This window comes from Aethina tumida, chromosome 4 (genome assembly GCF_024364675.1).
Source record: "Aethina tumida isolate Nest 87 chromosome 4, icAetTumi1.1, whole genome shotgun sequence".
Lineage (NCBI taxonomy): Eukaryota > Metazoa > Arthropoda > Insecta > Coleoptera > Nitidulidae > Aethina > Aethina tumida.
This window is the reverse complement of record NC_065438.1, coordinates 10,943,531-10,963,977: the sequence shown is the minus strand read 5'-3', so window position 1 is coordinate 10,963,977 and position 20,447 is coordinate 10,943,531. Positions and strand designations below refer to the sequence as shown.

Genomic DNA, 20,447 nt, shown 5'->3' with positions numbered 1-20,447 from the left:
TAATAATTATTTATCGTCGTACTTTGTTAACGGTCAGTCGTCTATTTCGACGAGTAATTTTATTGTTACGTACACGATTATTTATTCACGTTTTAAATTTAATTTGCAAATTCCATTACACGGCGCAGATGATGATTATTATTTATTTAATTTACCGCATTGTAACAACGTTGCGGTGGCATAGCATCAATATTTCATTGTTCGTAGATTTGTTTTAATTAATTTTTGAAACTGATGATTGTACATTTTTAAATCGTACGCATATTAGTATATTATTTCATTAATATTTATTATTGTTGGTCGTTGCGTCAGTGAAATTTAAATTTCCGTTTTCAATCTCATACCCAACAACAAAAACCTTGTATAAAAACCCATAGGTTAAGCGTAAATCGTAAGCGCCATTGAATTTGTACTGTGTGATTGAAAGTTTGGCTCCAATTGTAATTATTCACCCTGACATTGCAATAAAGCCATCGTACATTTAATATTACTAAAGGTGATTGTCTTCGCTTTCATTCAAACACTACGAGTTTGTCACCAAACTTTCAAATCACACTATAGATCCACTGAGAGAGAATTCAATGGTAAGCACGCACCCACGCCCCGTGAGTGAATAATATGTGTTACTTGTTATGGTGCTTCAGGTCGAATTGTCGATACCGATGGCGCGACCATAGGACTCGCGTCCCCCTTGTAAATAATTCAATAGAAAAGGAATAAATAAATGAAAAAAATCCGGTGTTTGAATTATGCAGAGGTTCACGTTATCGCCACGGTCCGGGCTTAAGCCGCAGTCCAACCAATCGGCCGTTTAATTTTTAAAAACGGCCCCGTCAATCCCGACAAGGTTCTTTCTTCATCACTCCTTCCACTAGAGTCGCATTAAACATTCATTCATTTTTGGGTCCTTGATTACTGTGATTGTATTATGCATTAATAATCTGCATCTACTAACTAAAAATAATAATATAATATTTAATAATAACTACTCTATTAAATTAAAACTAAAATTAATTGATTGAATTTTCATAATAAGTACTACTCTACTAATCTACCAGTAATTGATCAGGAAAATTAAAGGTGCAGGTCAGTTAACATAAATAACTTTGATCAATTAAACATTTTCACCATTGCACAGATAAAAAGAATCCCTCCAAGAGTTTCAATTTGAACATTAATCAAGTCTATAATAAAAACGAAAATTTGGTACGGTGAACCCGAACGGATTTTGAAGAACTTGAACCTCTGCAAATGTCAAGCAACTTAAAACAAACATGGTACTACGACCTTATTCAATTACCTATAAATTTAAGGACATTGTAGAATTTATATTAGAAAGGAAAACAGTGTTCCCGAAACCGCGGGTATTGTTGTAAAAAGATTGCAGAACAACTCTGATACTTTGGATACATGTAACCGAAATAAAATTGACAAGTTCTATCTTCTTCTATCCTCCAAAATGTTTCGGCTGTGGTCCTGCGAGTAATAAAAAAAGAAACCTTCAACGACATTATTCGGAGTATCAGATATTCTGATTTTTTTCTGAAACCAGTGGCGTTCGGCAAAATAGTCTAATGCCGATTTCTGTACAGCGGTTTGCGTGCAGGGACCAAACTTATCCTAAGTTACGAGCAATGCATCTTTGATCCTTTCTTCAGTTCAGTTTAAATCCCACACAATCTGTAACATCAATTTCCGTTTACGAACATTTAATAATTTGATACAAGATGCAGAATAATTTTAGTTTGGGTCAACTTAAATGTTGATTTGGTTCTGCATTATTTATAATTTCTGGCTCAAGACGCATTTTGTTTTTGGAAGAATCAATGACGTTGTGCGAAGCCCCTGAAAAGGAAGATTTTACTGCCATGTTTATCATACCTACTACTTATCACATTTATCTTTCCTTAGATTATAGTTTAGCTAATTAGATTTTTTAGGACAGATCTTTGTCAAGATGTCTAAGCAAACAGTTTTCGTTTTGTCGAATGTATTTTGACCTAAAGAAATATGTCAGAAATTTATTGTAATCTTCACACAACTTTTGAGTAACATGCTTAGTTTAAACCGAATTAAAGCAGAATTATGCATAATGTTTTCTAATATATAATAGAAGGGGAAAAATACAGGAAAGAAAACGAAAAGTGTTTGATGAGATTTAAACTGTAGGTTCTGCTAGTCCGCTTGAATCTGTTAAATAAAATTTCCGTAGATATGCTCTAAAATATACGGAGGGTAATGGTTCAGGAATATGGTGTTAATACCTCACGTGTCTGTCGATGTTTTCTGCGAATAAACGGTATTGATACGATATAAATTTAATTTGTTTTTTAAATAGCGAGTACTTATTGTATAAAATGACGCGGATGGCTGAGATCCGTTAAAATAAATTTCCTAATTAAATAACTAAAAGTATCACTAGTGCTTTAGAATATAAAAAAGAAACCTGTGATATTAGCAAGATAAAATATATAACTCTATGTAAATATTTTAAAAAGTTTGACTCTTATTTAAATTCGCAAATATTTGCTACCTAGACATTTTTAATATTTTTTATACATTTAAACGATTACCAGGAAAGCATCAACAATACCACCAAATAATGAATTTACAACAAAAAATAAAAACATGATTGATATTTTTGAAGCTATTGCCCACCGTATTTCAGGATTTTTAAACAGAAAGTTTGGTCAAAAAACTAAACGCCATAATACGCATAGAATTGTAACCCCAAAAAAATTGCCTTACCCCAAACAAATTTTTGATGTGATGGCATGTTTATATCTGTACTATAATCCCTAAATCGCTTTTTGGCCACAACTTCATCGCCCTTTTCTAGTTCCACTTTAGCGTGTGTAAATGTTTATTCGATTATGTTGTATTTTGTTTGGTTAAAGTGCTTTAGAAAACGGATGTGTGTTTAAAAATCTTGAATAAACCTTTTACCAGTGAGACCAAGTACTTAATAAGATATTTTATCTGTACATTGCTTCGAATATTAAGAATTTGTACATTTTGTGTTAAATAAAAGATGGACATTTCAATACGAAAATTTTTAGATATAATAAATTGGGTATAGAAGTACGATATATGATATGTTATTAAAACATTTGTTGCTATATTGTTAAATAGGTATATTACAATTCAAATTGTATTTATTGTATGTAAAGATTATTTTTAGCATGAGACTCTTATGATACAGAAATATTTACTTTGTGAATCCAAAAAATTCAACGAACTTAAAATTATTTGCTACAACGGTCACAAGACAATATTAAAAAATAATTTTTCAAACAAATAATACGAATTTTTCTATTATAAATCACTTATAACACAGCTAAATCGTTTTTTGGGTCCACTAAGTACATGCCAGGCTCATATCATATAATTCAATTTCAACATAAAAATGCACCTAATTTGTTAATGTGCCGGACAGGTACGAAAAAAATGCAATTTATAACTTCTTAGCTGATCCCTATTAATCGATTTAACCCCACATTTTGTCATTGTTATACCTAATTATTCATATAATTCCCATTAATAAAGAAATTTAATTCGGACTGATTTTTATTTATATATTATTTAATATTATATAAATTTTTTAGGACAGTGGACATTCTTCAAAGAGAGGTGCTTTACCAATGATCAATATTCATAATATTGTAGGACATAATCTTTATTAAAATTAATTTTGGTTAATTATATAAATGTTTACGTATTACGGTTGTATAATCGGCAGAAGAGAAGACTTCAACAAAGTTTACTGTAATTTTAATGAATTAACAACACGAGTCTAATCAAGGGAAATCGACGATAAAACTTTAATCGATTTCTAAACAGAAGTTATTAAACCCACAAGGTGTGGAATTGGAACTATGAAAACTGTCATAAATAATAGTTATGTATTACATCTTCATAATCACAAATTAAATAGGCCGTGTGTCATTCACATCATTCATGAAACCGTTGATACGATTTCTGCATCCAATGTAATTAGGCAACTAGCATTACACAATGTATAAAAATTATACAGGACACATTAACAATACAGAATATAATATAAAATAGCAAACGTAAATTTCATTATTTATCAACAATTACGGTCAAAAATATGTTTAATTAATATTTCAAATTTGAAGTCTGAAGGATTATGTCATTTTGATTTGTAAATATAACCTTACTTTTTGTGGGTTATTTTAAATAAAATAACTTATTTTTTAATATTATTTACATACATGTATACAAAATGTTTTTTAATAAAATTAAAAATACTTACCGTTGGCCAATTGTATCTAATATTTACAAACATTTTAGTACGTCACGAACAAATGCTGAACTTTTAATGGACTATTTAGGTTAGTAAATTATTTACCAAAATAATATAATTTTTTAAATTAATTTTAGGACTTTCTAAGAATGAAGCTTACAGATATGTCAAATATAACAAACTATTGCTTAAAGATCCTGACAAATTAATGAGTAACTTGGAGTTGTGCAAAAATCTGGGTTTCACCAAAGATGAGATTTTTGAGAACTCACGTTTATTGGCAATTAACTCTATAACATTACACAATAGTTACTTGATAATGAAGGAGGGTGGTTTTAATGTTAGTCCCTATACATTAGTCAGGTAAATAAAGTAAAATATTTAATTCTAAAATAATTTAGTATTGTTTTAGGTATAGGTATTACTTCAATAAACTAGTCAGTGAGTTAAAGATGTTAGAATTAATAAATAATGATGTTAATGTACAAGAATCTTTCATAAAAAGTATTCAAACTTTGCCCAAAGGGTTTCATATAGAACCTGCAACTGATGCAACTCGTTTTCGAGAAATTCATTTGAATGTTTTAAAAGAATTTCTAAGTAAGTAATGTGAAATTAATCTAACTACATATCTGTTATTTAAAATATATTTCAGAACGAGAATTGGAATGTACTGATGAGGCAATTGTGAAATTATTTAGAATCCACCAAATGATCTCAAGTAAAAGTTTACAAGTGGTACAAGAGAATTTAGCATTGGCAAGACAATTAGGATTCAGTAATGAGAAAATGTTAAATTATGGGTACATACTACACAATTATCCAAGTTATCCAAAAACTGTTCTCAAGGAATATCCAGATTTAGCTGGTGCAAACATGGCTGTAAGCATGAGGTGTTATCCAAAAGTTATGATGTGCTCCCCCACAAACATGGTCAAAATTTATGGTGCATTAAAGGTATTTATTGTTAAGAAGTTAATAATTTTAAATTATATATAATATTTTAGGAGCATGATGTACCTGATTCTGCAATTAGAAGGTATATGAATGTTTTCAGTTTGTCACCTGAAACAGTGAAACTAAGACTGCAAGAAATTGATACAGTACCAGAGTTAAAGTTGTTAAAATCACATGACCAGTTTTTAAAATTAGTTATACATCATACGAGGACAAAAACAAGATTAAATTACCTTCAAAATCTGCAGCTGAAATGTGCTGATACATTGCTTTTAGGTATGTAATTTTCTTATTAAATATTCATTCATTCATCATCAGCCACACTTATGCAAATGTGTATTTACCAAAATTTTAGGATTTTATAATAATTTTAATGATCGCATTAAAGTCGGAAAAGACACTAATAGTCGGACAGAGGTTTATAAATTCCTTCGCAATCATTTTAATTGCGAACCAAAACAAATTAGAAAAAGGTGGGCGTTGCACCCTTATAGTTTTCATGTGCCTCTAATTGAAATGGACAGAACCTTTAAGTTTTTAAGAAAACTTGAATATTCTCTCAATGATATTTTTCAATGTATACACATTATATTATACCCAATGTAAGTATTTAACTTGGTAATAAAATGAATAAATATGTTTTAATGATTTTCCTTTTCAGAGAAAAAATTAAAGTCGTCCTTGATCTTATGAGAAATCATGAAGAAATTAATTATATGGAATTAAGTAATATTCAAAAACTTAATTTAATACTATATTTTATTGAAAAAGAACACCACTTTACTGGCAATGGCATTTGGGCCAAATGTGACGAACCCGTTGAAGAGATTGAAAAAGTAGGGGATTAATCTCATTTAAAGTTATAATATGAAAAGACTGTTTTTAAAATGAAGAATCTAAAGAGAATGTTATTAACAAATATTTTTAATTGTAAATAACATGTACAAAAAATAAATGAATATACACATGAATATATTTTTTATGAGAATATGATTATTTAAATTAAAACACATATTTAACAATTAAATATGTATTTATAAAATAGCTTTTTGTTGTTCACTTTTAATACTTATTTCAAAGTTATTGGTAACATTTCTAAAACCCTGAATTTACAATGAAACAGTGTTATATAAAACTGGAATAATAATTAAATAGTTAAATTATTAAAACATTATTTGTATAATTCGCCTAATATAAAAAATATATTTTAAAAATTGTAATATTCTAGAGAGATCTACATTTTCTCGAGTTGCATTTTCCTGTAACTCTCCTCAGCGATTTTAGTCAAAGTCTCTGTCATGCCCTTTCCTGTTTGTTGAACCATTCCATAAAGAATACCATTTGTATTCTGTAGCAATACGTGCGGATGATCAAACTCCTTCAGCGTTCCTGCGTCCATTACCAATACTTTATCCGAATCCATTACGGTATTTAAACGATGAGCTATAGTAAGTACGGTGCAGTCTTTAAATTTCTGCCTTATTGTAGTCTGAATTAAGGCGTCTGTTTGCGGATCAACGTTGGCAGTGGCTTCGTCCAGGACCAGTATTTTGTTGTTTCGGAGAATTGCTCTGGCCAAACACACAAGTTGTCTTTGACCAACGCTGAAGTTAGATCCACCCTCCGACATTTTGGAGTTTAAGCCAGATGTCAGGTCGGCGACGGCTTCCTTAAGTTCCACGTCTTCGAGTGCTCTCCACAAGTCAGCATCTGTGTAATCATCGAATGGATCCAAGTTCTTTCTCATTGTGCCAGAAAACAGAACCGGTTCTTGTGGGATAATCGAAATTTTAGAACGCAAGTCGTGCAGTCCAAGCTTGGTGATGTCGTAACCGTCGATAATTATTTGACCGTCAGTGTCCGACAATTGGAACAAAGCGTTGATCAACGAAGACTTGCCAGCTCCGGTTCTACCAACAATACCAACTTTCTCTTTTGGTAGAATGGTGTAACTTAAATTGCGGAGTACTGGTGGATCGTTGGGGAAATATCTGAGGAACACGTTCTTGAATTCAATCTTTCCCTGATCCGGCCACGTCTCAGGTGGTTTGTCATCTTTTGGAGTTTCTAAGGCACCTTCGTGTTCAATGTCGCTGTATTCGACTACCCTCTCTACAGATGTCATTTGGTTTTCTAATTCAGTCGATTGTCGCATACCCCATTGGAACATACCAGTTAAACCAATGGCTTGGGTGATAGCCAAACCGACATTACCTCCGAATTTTTCTGGAAATTAATGAAATTAATTTTATTTTATTATCACCTTATTTTCCATGTTATCTTACCATTTCCAATCAACAAGAAGCTAAATGTTACTAGTGTTATGTAAATAATACACACAAGGTCCAGCCAATAGCCAAAGGCTCTTGATGTTGATATGAAACTGAACCAAGCAGAACTGTGTAGATCTTGATGATTGTCAAATTCCTTTATTAAGATTTCTTGAGCACCAAACGCACGAATTGTGGTTAATCCGTTTAATGAGGCGTTCAGATGAGAAAATACCGGACTGCGAGCTACATTAAAAATGTAGGTTTATAATTAATTCAACCAATCAAAATTACCAATATACTTACTGACTCCCTCCAATCTTTTAACATTTCTACTGGTTCTTAAATAAAATATTCTCAATAGATAAAATATTACACCAATAAGACACGTCGGAATCATCAACCATGGATTTACAATGGCAACAACAATAATAATTCCGAGTAGAGCCAAACCAATTTGTAAACAGTCAATCATTGCAGCTGGCAATAATTCATCAATGGATCCCATATCCTTTGAAAACCTGTTCAAAATTCTTCCGGCGTTATTTGTATTGAAAAACCTCATGGTTGCTCTCGTTATGCTTGAAAACATATTATCATGAAGATTTGTAGATGCCCGCATGCATATTGAAAAGAACGTAAAGGATCTGATTAAAGCAGTAGTGACCAAGAGTGCGATAATAACTGAGTATATGTAGATTGAAGTTTCCCTCGAAAAATGCCAGAAGTCTGTCGAGGTATCATTATTAGAAGCGGTTAATAGTAAACTGTATATTGATCCGTTATTCGCAGAAAGTGAATTATTTTTAGAGGATAAATCCTGCTTGCGTTTTTCAGAAGCGTCCTCTTGTTCAATATTTACCCTGTAACAATTTTGTTGTTATAAATTTGACCACAAATTATATTATTAATGAAACGTACCAGTAGGTAATGAAATAATCGGCGGCACTACCGAAGAGTTGAGCAATAATAAACAAGCTAAACAACGTGAGTATAGCGCAACAATTTCCTCCAGCTTTAAAGTAGGCTCGATAAACGTAGGCACCAACAGATCCACTACTTTTCTGTTCTTCAACCTCCTTTGGTTCTTCGATCTCACAAGAGGCTACGCTTCGAATTGATCCTTGTCTTATTAATTCGGATTCTTCTTTATCTTCTTCTGTGTGTTCGCCGAGCAGATTGGTAAAGTCAAGACCGCTGGCTTGGAGGTCCTTGTAAGTACCTAAAATAATGCGTCTCACTTTTTGGAACTAAGGAATCGATAATGGTAGCTTACCTGAAGCCTTTTGAATTCCATCATCAATTAGGACAATGTTGGCTGCGTCCTTTAAATATTGTAGCTGATGGGTAATCAAAATGACGGTTTTATTTCTAAGGTAGCCATTGATGCAGTCATCGAACAGTTGTTTCCCCACGTGTGTGTCTACAGCAGACAGTGGGTCATCCAAGAGGTAAATGTCGGCTTGTTTATAGACAGCCCTGGCCAAATTAATTCTAGCTCTTTGTCCACCACTAAGGGAAACACCTCTATCACCAACAATGGTTTTATCACCGTAAGGCAATAAAGAGAAATCACGTTGTAAGGCACATTTCTTCACTACTGTTTTATATCGGTCTTTATCCATTGGTAGGCCAAACAGGATATTTTGACGAACCGACCCGGCAAAAAGCCAGGGTTCTTGAGACGCGTAGCTAATTTCACCGTTAATTTTCAGGCTGCCACTGCTGAGTGGCAGTTCTTGCAGCATGGAATGAAGAAGGGATGTTTTACCGCTCCCGACAGGTCCTAACATGTTGTATTAATTAATAACAGTAGTAAAATTTGTCTTGAAAAACTTACCTATAATAGCCAACAATTTTCCTGGTGTAGCTTGCAATGTGATGTTGGTGAAAGTGTTATCCGTGGACGCTTCAGTCCATTTGGCTGTGGCATTTGTCATGAAGATACCTTTACTTTCCGCGCTTGATTCTTCTTCTGAAGACGTTTTCAGATCACCATTAACTTTTTTAATACCGTTAGCCTTCAGCGCAATTTCTGCACGTCTTATGCCCTTCGCAATTTCAGTTTCATCATACACCAGAAATTTGTTGAGACGATTTATGGATACGTTGGCTTCCGCCACTTGGGATATTCCATTGGGGAAAAATACGGTCATCGTTTGTCTCAGGATGTTGTAGAAGGACGTTAGTACGAACACTTTTTTAGCGGTAATGTCATTTTCCAAAAGTACGTAAGCGAGGATTGTAGCAAAAATTGACATCCGAGTACTGTACATTATGAATGACAGAATCACACCTCGCATGTATGATGTTATCCTAATTGACTTGATCTCAAATCTGGAAAAGGGCAGGCGTTAATCAACGAAGGATGGAATTAATTAAGTTGTTACCTCCTGGCAAGTGCCACTAAGTGAGCAAACGGCTTTTCCCAAGCGTACATTTTTATTACTTGAATTCCGGATATAATTTCGTTCATCAATCTCACCCTTTCGTCGGTTCTTAAGGCAGTTCTTAGCCTGAACACCGATATTTTCTTTCCCAAATATACTGAAATTTATTCTTTGTTTAGTAAATTTTGTGGCATTGCAAAGTGTAAAAATAATTGTGAAGGCAATCGAATATAATAATAAAAATCTACTTATAAACGGTTCTATAATGACACTATTATAATTGCATTCGTGACTGTTTCCTTTGTAAGTAATTAAAGAAATAATTGTGTAATCAAAAATTACACACACGCGAAACAACCATTACAAATTATTTTATCAGGTTCTATTCAGTTTGAAGTATTTATTTTGTTGTACCAATTCACGAGTATTATTAGTTGATTAAAAAGTAAACAAATTTCACTCACTTTGCATAGGTATAAACATAATTAACAGCAACACTCCAATAACAGCCGACACACCTACTTCCAGATACATCAGGTAAGTACAAACCACAGTCTCCAAAGGTCCGACCCACAAATTATGGGCAAAAATGACCGCCACATCAAATCTGTTCACATCATTGGATAACAAGTTCACAACTTGTCCAGCGGTTGTTTCACCTATTTAAAATTGTACTTGGTCATCTATTTTAAGTACATAATGATCACCTTACCTAACGCAGTTTTACTCAGCTTCAAAGCCTTTCTGTAAATGAGCGAGCAACACGCCACCCTTACTTTCATGCCCATGTGTAAAACACCCATCATGTAGGGGTGAGATGTCAATATATTTATTAAGGAACATAATACCACACCGCCAGCATATAAGTACGCCTCGTTTTGTGAAATAGTTGCCTGGCCTGGTGTATAATAATTTAACAGTTGACCCAAAAATATTGGTTGTACTATCCTATAAAAATATGAACATTTAGAAACAGGTTTTTGAACTGATGTACACGTTAAACAATGAAAAATGTGCTAATTTGTGAAGCATATTTACAGGAACTCTAATGGATATTTGAATTCACATAAAATCGTTCAAAGATCAGTTAATGTAATTTTTGCTAATTCAGTTTGTAGTTGTTGGGCATAAAATACACTGAACTTATTCATTAATTGTTGATAAATTAATACAAAGAATGCTAAGAAAGTCGTCAATAGTAATATAGATAAAATTCCGTTATTTAAGTTTGTACTCCATTACCAGATCTTTGTTAATTACGATTAAGTAAACATCGTTATTGTTATGAAGTAGGTGTTAATCATAAGAGATGAGTAGGGGAGATACAGTTCACAATAAAAAAAAGGTTTCAGGAAGAAATAAGCTAAAGAAAAATTAAAAAGTGTCTAATAAACAAACAGAAGTAGTTTGCCAATAATTTACAAAGCAAAAGCATGCAAGAAGAAAATAAAAAACATCGATAAAACTAAAAAAACTTCTAAGTTATGCCCACACTGTTAAATATTTACTGCTTGCTTTCGTTGAGGGTTTTATTTCCATCAAGAACGACGTTTGGACTATTAACATGTAAAATGCTTCGGTCGGGGGCAAAATAACTGACTAAATTTCCAAGAAGTAGAGGTTGATTTAACCTGTGCAATATTAAAACAATTTATTTTTCTGAAATCACTTAAATATTACTTAGTACACTACTAAGTAATGTAGGTACAGAAATTTTGTCTACAATTTTATATTTATTAAATATTTATTCCTCGTAGTTTACCTTATGGCTTCGCTTATGGCTAGTACCAAGCCATACAGCATGAACTCCACGCCGAACACTTTGAATAAAACCCTATGCAACGAAGGCGTTTTCTTGACCCTTGCGGCCCTTTCTTCTTCCAGTTTCCAATATTTTTCCATTTTGTTGCCCAATATACTTGACTGATGCTCCGTCAGAGTTTCAGTCAAGTCAGACTCTTCTAGGTCACGCCTGAAGCCTTGTATGAATGTCGGCAGCGTGTACCTGTAAAAAATTATATTGATTCATGAGGGGTCCCAATTATCAGTTAAGAAACAGGCTTTAAAGGCGATTAGTTTTATCATCTATAAAACAATGGCTTAAATTAATCTGATTTATGAAAATCGTATACTTTTTATTTACGGTAATAATTTTTATTGAATTATCTACGTGGAATGGCTTATTTATGTTACAGCAATCTGAAGAAATTAATTACTTTTATCAGTGAAAAAACAATGTGAAATTGTTTGCTTATTATACATGTAGGTTAAATATGCTGATAATCTGCTAATTAAATTCTACAGATAAATGCAGACAGTCATTAAAGGTATTTGAACTATAATGTCATATTTAATAATGAAAGAATCCAACAGAAATTAATAATGGACAAAATACTACACGCACATCAAAGAGTAAAATAATGAAATGTGTTCACAAATCCCATTGATAGATAAGAGGACATGTATAACCATTGGACATCTTGTATCAAGTGACAAACACGAAACGACAATACGACGAACGTATAATAAACCTTGAACAATTCAAAGAATCATCATTTATAATTGTGTCCATACGGTAAATTGCTGCCGTTAAGATTACTAAGGTATTGAAATGCTATAACAATAAGCACAAACGCCAATTAGTTCGTCATTGTTTTTATTGGATTGACTTATCTTGAAATATTGAATAAACAATATATGGGCACAGCAGTAAACAGAAAACAATTTAAGTTTTTCGATGACTGGGAATTTCCACTTACAATTGAATCACTTATCGACTTTAATCAATAAAAACTACTCAAAGATTAGAATTTACAACAGTCCATCATTTTGTCACATCTCGAAGTTAAAGAATTACGTCGTAACTACTCTAGTATATCAACTCATGATGAATTGATCCAAGAATTATGTTTCCCCATTAAAGGACAACAATAAGAGCGACGAGCCATTAGCTTTTAATTACTTGAGGAAACATGTTTTATGTATTGAATACTGAAGGATTGTGCTATCTATTGAGTGGTGACCTGCTGAGTTTATTGTTAGGCATCCTGACAGTATCGGATCAATACTGTTGAATATTAAATGTTTTTCGCTGAATAAATGAAATTTAACACGACTGATGATGTCAAACACAAAGAAATGTACTTTGCTTTATTTACTGCAAAAAATTCCACCAATTATCAAACAAGTAATGTTTTAGTGGTAAACCAGTACAATAACAATGACAATGATATATGAGTATGTCCTGTATCAATTATGAGTATAATAAATTATAGTTTCAGTCCATTTCGTTGACAAACAAGTGTATATACTTACCAGAAAGTAGCAGCTGATAATGGAAAGGCATTTTCTCTTGGATTTGGTTTCCTAGCCTTTTTAAGACCTGCGTCCATTTACCTAATTAACACAATGCTGAAAAACCCCCCTGCCTCATGCAGAAATACCTGAAACAAGAATAATATTATAGTTTAAATTAAATTTCCTCAAATAAACTCACTAGGAAGTTAACGATAAAATTACGAACTTACAGTTAGACAAAAAATTTATTTATGTATATATTTATAAAATATAAATCGACAATCAAAAAGTATAATTTTAAAAATAAGCTTTAGTTGTGTTACAAATTTATTACATTAAATTATTACAATAATAAAATTTAATTAAAAGAAAATAATTTTATTAATTCAATAAAAAATAAATTCATTTATTTCACACTCACTTCAATACTTTAAACACAAACGAAGTACTAAAGTTATTTGTCGGAACCACTCAATTTATAGGCGTCAATATCTTGTTGATTAAGATAAATTTTACCTTAATCCCCATTATTGTTCTAATTTAAATGTCACCTCACATCAGAATCTATCGGAACAATAATTTGTTTTGAGAAAAAATTTATCTCCTAAAATTGCATTTAATTCCTATTGTTTTAATTAAAATATATAATTACAACTAATAGTGAGACATTTTTAAATATCACAGTTCAATTGAAATAGAGATAAATAGTTTTTTTTATATTAAATATTTATATTTATTTAACAAAGTAGGGCGACACATTTGTTTAAATTTGGAACTTAAGTGGCTGCTTAAATCGTCGTCGTTTGATTATACCATACTCTAAGTATATCAAATTAGGTAAGATTGATATCGTTTATACGGTAGTCCAAATAAAATTTCCAGAACTGTTGTTTGTTGTCAACAATTGATAAATGATTAGACTAAAAACAATATATTTTTGGATAGATTATAGCTAAAAACAAAAATCTCCAGAAAATATTTTGTCGAATAATATTTTGTCTTAACATTAATCAATCACAAAAATAATTATCGACGTCTTCAATTTAGGTATTTTGTTGCATTACAAGTAAGTACAGAATCTTAAAGGAAATTTTATTTAATCAAGGCGTGTGGCAACAGAAAACTTAAAAAACTATTATATAATAATGATATGGTATCATACATGATTATATTTTATGCACGGATTAAGTATATCGTTTTTTCAATAATTATTTAAAATATATTTAATGCATTCATTGTGCCCATGCAATCTGTTTCAAAGGTAGAATTTAAATGTGTTGTTAGTTCAAGGTAAACATTTATCGATTTAGCACCTTTGGCCACATGTTTATGTTACATTAAAAACGATATAAATCATAAAAAATAGATAAAGGGAGAAGAGCGAAAACATTTTATATTTTTATAGTATAGTATTGAATGGTTATAAAATCATGGTGTAAACACCTCAAAATAGGTCAAGGCTAATTAAATTATTCATTGATAATGTAAACTTACATGTAAGTATATTAATTAATATAAATATTTTTTATTAAAAATATAAAAAAGTAATTGAGTTGACCGGTAACATCCTCAGATGCTCACAATTTTTCGTGGTTTTATTTAAGAATGTTGTGCTTTCTGTTGATTTATTTATTACATAATTTTTACTTAATTTTAATATTTATATACTTAACGACTTTGTCGTTTGACAACTTGTTTATGAGTGTGTATGGGGATTCCCAATATATTCTTATGAGGTGATGAAGGCTTAGAGTTTGTTAATGCTGAGTATCATGCCCTAAAGGTTTCGGTTTGATGTAAAAGCAGATAGCAATAATTTGCTACTAAACTTCCCACGTTCTTACCTAAGTTATGAAGTCGGTCATACAAGTAGAAGTAGACACGGAATACGACAATTTATCCATTCATATATCTGCTCTTTAGTTCCATTATACATAAAATGCGAGTTTCACTTTCTTTACATTTATTTAAAGATAAAAAATTTACATTTTTATTATTATGGAAAACACTCCTTAAATATACATATTTTAAAATGTAAAATTTACAATAAAAGTAAGCATTGGAAAGTATCCAATTTTCTGGAATAAAGAAAAACGAAAACATAAAATTTCATAGACATAAAATACAAAAGGGTTAAATCGATGTTTGAACCAATTTTAGTATTCCACAACTGGTAAATTGATGTATAATTTATATTATGGAATATGTTTACGAGTATTTTATTGTTATTTATCTAATAAAGATTATTCATCGATATATATCAATTTGGGATCCCCGAGATTACATTATTAATGGAATTTTTTAGGCTTATTTACAGTTTCTAGAGTTTCAAAATTCAATTGTTTAGTGTTTATTTCAAATTATTTACTTATCATTTAAATTCCATATGTACCATATATCATTTAAATTTATTTATTTTTTAATCAATAATTGAATATAATATAAAATAATAAGAAAAGTTAATTATTTAAATAGTATTGTAATTAATGTTACATATTACATTAATATTAATTAATATTCAGTTTCAGGTTTAGAAAGAAATAATTTATACTTAAATTAAATTTTAAACAAAATAAACACGAAATGGTCACAGAAATAGCACACTTTTGAAAAATATATTTATCTTCAAATAAAAATGTTAATATTGGGTGTTGGGTTGGGTACCCTTTGCTCTTTTCAACCAACTGTAAGCGGTGAGGTAAAGATTCAATGAAATATCGGCAGTGGGCGTTTGAAATTTCACGACTCTTCAATTAATAATCAAAATTTATCTAAATTTAATCCTATTTGGTGTTTTAATCGGGATTAAATTTTGTTCCAGTTTTCAATTGATTTTATACATAAAAATCCATGTAATTGATAAATTATCGTTGGAAAATGTTTCCATTACATCTCTTATAATGTCTCTAAGTACGAAACGGACTATTTTATTAATAATTTTTTGTAATGGTCCTATACTATGCCAAAAAAAGGAACTTCACCACCGTGTTTCAAAGTTTTTGTAGTGTATCTTGAACCTAAACTTTTATTACCAGGAGAATGAATGTATTTTTTACAATCGAATCTTGTTCTATTGAACATCATCATCATTTCAAAGTATTTCGCCAAAATTCTGTAAGACAATTAAGTGGTTTCTTTACTGAAATATATCTTTGCAGGCTTTGTTCATTCAGTCGACGTCTTATTGTTCTATTAGAAACACTGATATTATATGACCTAATTAATTTATTTGTTATTTACCTAGAGGACAAGAAAGGATGTCGTTTACCGATTTTTTCAATTTGTTTGACAATAAAAGGAGTTGTATTTTGTTAAGACATTTTCTTATTATATATTCAATCCAGCGAAATGTTTCATATCCATTAATCAGCATTGGAAACCATTTTTTGGAAGCATAGTAAGTATTTAGCAATATCAGCAATATTTAGACCTTGATGTTTCATGTTAATTATTATTCTCCTTTTCCCTGGAGAGTCAATACTTGTTTCTTCTTGATCAAACTGAATTTATTTAAAAAAATTATGTAAAACCGTAATAAATTTTTACTAAATAATTAGTTGTAATTTAATTTTTATTGAATAAATGAGTAACGTTTAATTTAACATTAATACATTGTATAATATCCTTTTTGCTTTTTAATTTTAGCCCATCTCCATGGCAAAGTCTCAACCAATATATAAAGATTTCATTTAAATTTGTATAATGTTCGTGTCGAATTTGTTTACCTACGTGATCTTATATGCTATCTGTAAGATTGGTATCTGGAGATTGTATCGGTCAAGACAAAACATTGACGATCTGATCTTTGGGATTGTTATCGTATTGAAACACTTTATTTAAGAGTACTAAATGGGTCATTGTGACCTTCTATATGGTGAGGAGGACCTATACCAAAGGTTCATCACTAAAAACGTCCGCACTGTCCGTCACTCGTCCGCACTGTTCTGTGAACCTCAGAAAATCTAAATCGGGTCTTAGTAGGAAGTAGGGTTCACAATTCTTAAACTAAATTTGTCCAGGTTGGTTTTAATTTAAGTTGACAATAAAAATGAATTGTCCATTATTGATTGTCTTTCAATTATTTCAGACTCACTGAATATTTTTCGAAGCTACCTGTAACTCCACTTTTAATTATTAAAATAAACAAAAAGCATAAGTGGCTGTAGCATAAAGTAAAAATTGATATAATAAACAAAATATATCAGTAATAGAAAAAAACAATAAACATTACATATACATATATCAAAATTTACAGGATGTTACAAAAATAATGTAACATATTTAAAGAGTTGTACTGGCAGCAAGATAAATATAAATAACTTCTTAATTTGTAAAATTTGCATTTTTATCATAATTGACTAGTTTGTGAAATAAACAGTCTGACGACGACTGTACAGGTTAAAAGATTTATGATTATTTACTCCATCGTATAATTAACTGACAATATATTTGCCACCGCAGCATGACATCTTTATGGTGATGCTTATTCATGTCGACCGATTCCAACACATCTTATCTATCACAAGAATTCACCAAGGATCACCAGAAAGTCCAAGGTCCACTCTCAGCACAGGAAATGAAATTCCTACACTTGTAGCGTAGTCAGGAGATGAGTGTGTAGGTAATATCAGCCCAGGGAGAAATTAGCTCTCCTCTTGTTTGAAGAACCTTAATTCCACTTGATCATCAAAAACAATAGATTTTTCTCTCTATTTTTCCAAAAATTCGTTCGTTTTCGTTCCAAAGTTTCTTGCTACAAATGATCCGAAGAGCTACAGCAATGAATTAATAAGAAATGACAAATCTGAGCCAATGTGGGATATTAGAAAGAGTTCACAGTTCTCAGTTAGCTCATATATGATAAGTAAGTTTCGAAAAATAATAATTTTCCAAACATTCGAAACCGATAATTTGCGGACCTAAGTTTATTGAAAGTTCTGGTTATTTTGGTCCATACTATACCATTTTATTTATTATTTACATTCTTTTTTAACACTTTGTATATAATTAATGTTATTTTTGAGAAAATTTTCATTGATTTCAAATCAATTTACTCAGAATTCCTTGTAACTGGTACAATAAAGAATGTGTTAATTGTTTTTTCCCAATGAGGTGATTCCCGTGGTATCTTACTTGCCAAATCACACAAGATGGAAAGTTTTAAAAAACTGTAATTAAATTACAGTTACGTATCGCTTAACAAATTCTCATTTATAGTTTCGCATCACTCTTTTCCTCAACATGAACATGAAAAACGAAAATAAATGTTTGTCTGAAAATTAATGAGAGAATAAATAAATATAAATTGGTAGACGCACACCAATTGAAATAAATCCGTGCCGGATCAATCCATCGCGACGTCATCAATGAGTTTATATTAGGCTGTTTTAATTTTAAAATTAAACGCAACGATCACGTGGAGATTTTCTGTTTATACACTTTTATGATCCTTATAAAATATTATTAAAATTATAATTTAATTTTTGATTTACATAACGTATAATATTGAACATTTGTGTGTGTTCATCCAAAAATATACGTATGCTTTTGGATGAAAACCAAGTTCATTATCGCAGTTTACGTAACAAACTGTGCTTCCGCTAAATATACAAGGTCAAACAACGGCATTTCTACATATAATAAAGGCATTATTCAATGAAATGTCTATCGAGATATCCACATGCAAGTCGTCCATGGTCGTGGCATGATATTTAATCGCTTGGGGACCTCCACGAACTTTTAAAATTGGGATTTCCGTACTAGCAGTTTTAAAAAACGATGACTACTCTTAATAATTTCAAAAAAGTATTCCAACACATGTCGGTTTCAGACTAAAGATTGTTGGCAACTAAATAATTGGCCCTGAGGTATAATTTTGGATTTTAAATACTTGCACTACTTTTGCCATTGGTTTTACCGCACTTTATTTTTTCAGGAATTATTAATGAAAATAAAAGTAATTAACAATGAAACAGTTTTTTCAGTCTGTTAATTAAATTATGGTCGTGTGTTGAGAGTTTGTACTTTAATCACGTGAGAATAAACATAAATATTTACGGGATGTATTCATAATTAATTAGTCTCTGTGCCTATCAATGTTATTTGCAATATTTTTTTAATTTTATCATATAAATATGTTTACCAAGAAGCTACCACCATTAGTCGTTTATTCATCTCTTATACATAATATACATTTTGAAGATGAGTTGGCTAATAAAAAATGAACTTTTTTCGCTTTTACTTGAACATGATTTATTTATGTTAATGTATAACATATTATTTAATGAACACTTTCCGTAACAGAGTAGTTCTTTACCTAATTAGTTGGAGAGAATTGATCTAAATTAAATTATTTTAAAAATTTTGACTTGAACTGATAAAAACTATTTTTCATATATTCGAAATAATTTAAATAATTGGAAAGAAAAGTTCACTGAACTTTTAATAATACAGATAGGTATTAAAGATGTATTGCAAATGTTCATAAATTAATAGTAATAATGGCAATAATTTTAAATGTGTATTAATATTAGGTGATAAACATAAATATTAATTGAATAGTTTGTAAATATTTATAGTCTGTCAAACTGTGATTTGTTGAATTTGCTGACATTGTTCAATTAAATTATTTTTCAGCTTATTTGCTTAAATATATGTACATAATTTACAATTTTTCCACTAATGTGATTAAATAATCCATAAATGTATGTTAATTAACAATTTTCATTAAAATCAATAAGTATATTTTTTTTTAATTTAAGTCATTAATTTTTAATTTTGAGAATTTAAAAATCTGCTGACTGGCAACAAAATAAATTTAATAAAAACAAATACATTAAATAAGAAAACTTATTAACAATTTATAATTTATATTATTTTATGTCCACACATTAATTACAAACAATTAATTGTAAAAATCATTCATTATTTAGCCATAATTATTAATAAAAACTTACCGATTTGTACTAAAGTACAAATATTTAATATAAAATCACAAAAAGGCACTGAAAAACATTCACAATTGCACGTTATTATAAATAATTTATGTAATTATTGATTCAATTTACAATACCGCTCCGTGTATTCAAGGTAAGGATCACAGTGTCTGTAGAACTAACTTCATTTTAACCTAAAATACAATTCTGAATGAAGGTTCTGCTGAAACCTGATTTGAAAATATGCGCATGTGAGACCTAGAAATGTTTTATAAGAATTGCAATAAGTTGTAGGCAACTATGATTACTTCGTGTCAAAACTTTGCTGTGA

General features: G+C 30.5%; 2 protein-coding genes across 3 annotated transcripts; one reads left to right on the top strand and one right to left on the bottom strand.

Moving 5' to 3' along the window:
- The first annotated feature begins 4,208 nt into the window (after positions 1–4,208).
- Positions 4,209–6,195, top strand: LOC109594197 (transcription termination factor 5, mitochondrial). The gene is made up of 7 exons (XM_020009398.2): positions 4,209–4,355; positions 4,405–4,630; positions 4,680–4,867; positions 4,923–5,224; positions 5,275–5,500; positions 5,580–5,826; positions 5,886–6,195. Exons 1-7 carry the CDS (start codon positions 4,247–4,249, stop codon positions 6,070–6,072), a joined length of 1,485 nt encoding a protein of 494 aa, XP_019864957.2. The 5' UTR covers positions 4,209–4,246; the 3' UTR covers positions 6,073–6,195.
- LOC109594198 (probable multidrug resistance-associated protein lethal(2)03659) lies at positions 6,131–20,310 on the bottom strand. 2 transcript variants are annotated; one of them, XM_049966590.1, is made up of 13 exons: positions 20,249–20,310; positions 20,138–20,185; positions 13,200–13,327; positions 11,647–11,889; positions 10,597–10,832; positions 10,349–10,543; positions 9,885–10,041; positions 9,335–9,831; positions 8,771–9,280; positions 8,416–8,716; positions 7,801–8,357; positions 7,510–7,740; positions 6,131–7,450 (listed from the first exon to the last, which is right to left on the bottom strand). In XM_049966590.1, the coding sequence occupies exons 3-13, from the start codon at positions 13,274–13,276 to the stop codon at positions 6,459–6,461; spliced, it is 3,996 nt and encodes a 1,331-aa protein (XP_049822547.1). In that variant the 5' UTR covers positions 13,277–13,327; positions 20,138–20,185; positions 20,249–20,310; the 3' UTR covers positions 6,131–6,458. The 2 variants fall into 2 exon arrangements, with proteins under 2 accessions (XP_049822547.1, XP_049822548.1); XM_049966591.1 differs by adding an exon at positions 11,393–11,515 and having other exon boundaries at positions 20,138–20,294.
- Between the last annotated feature and the right edge of the window lie 137 nt (positions 20,311–20,447).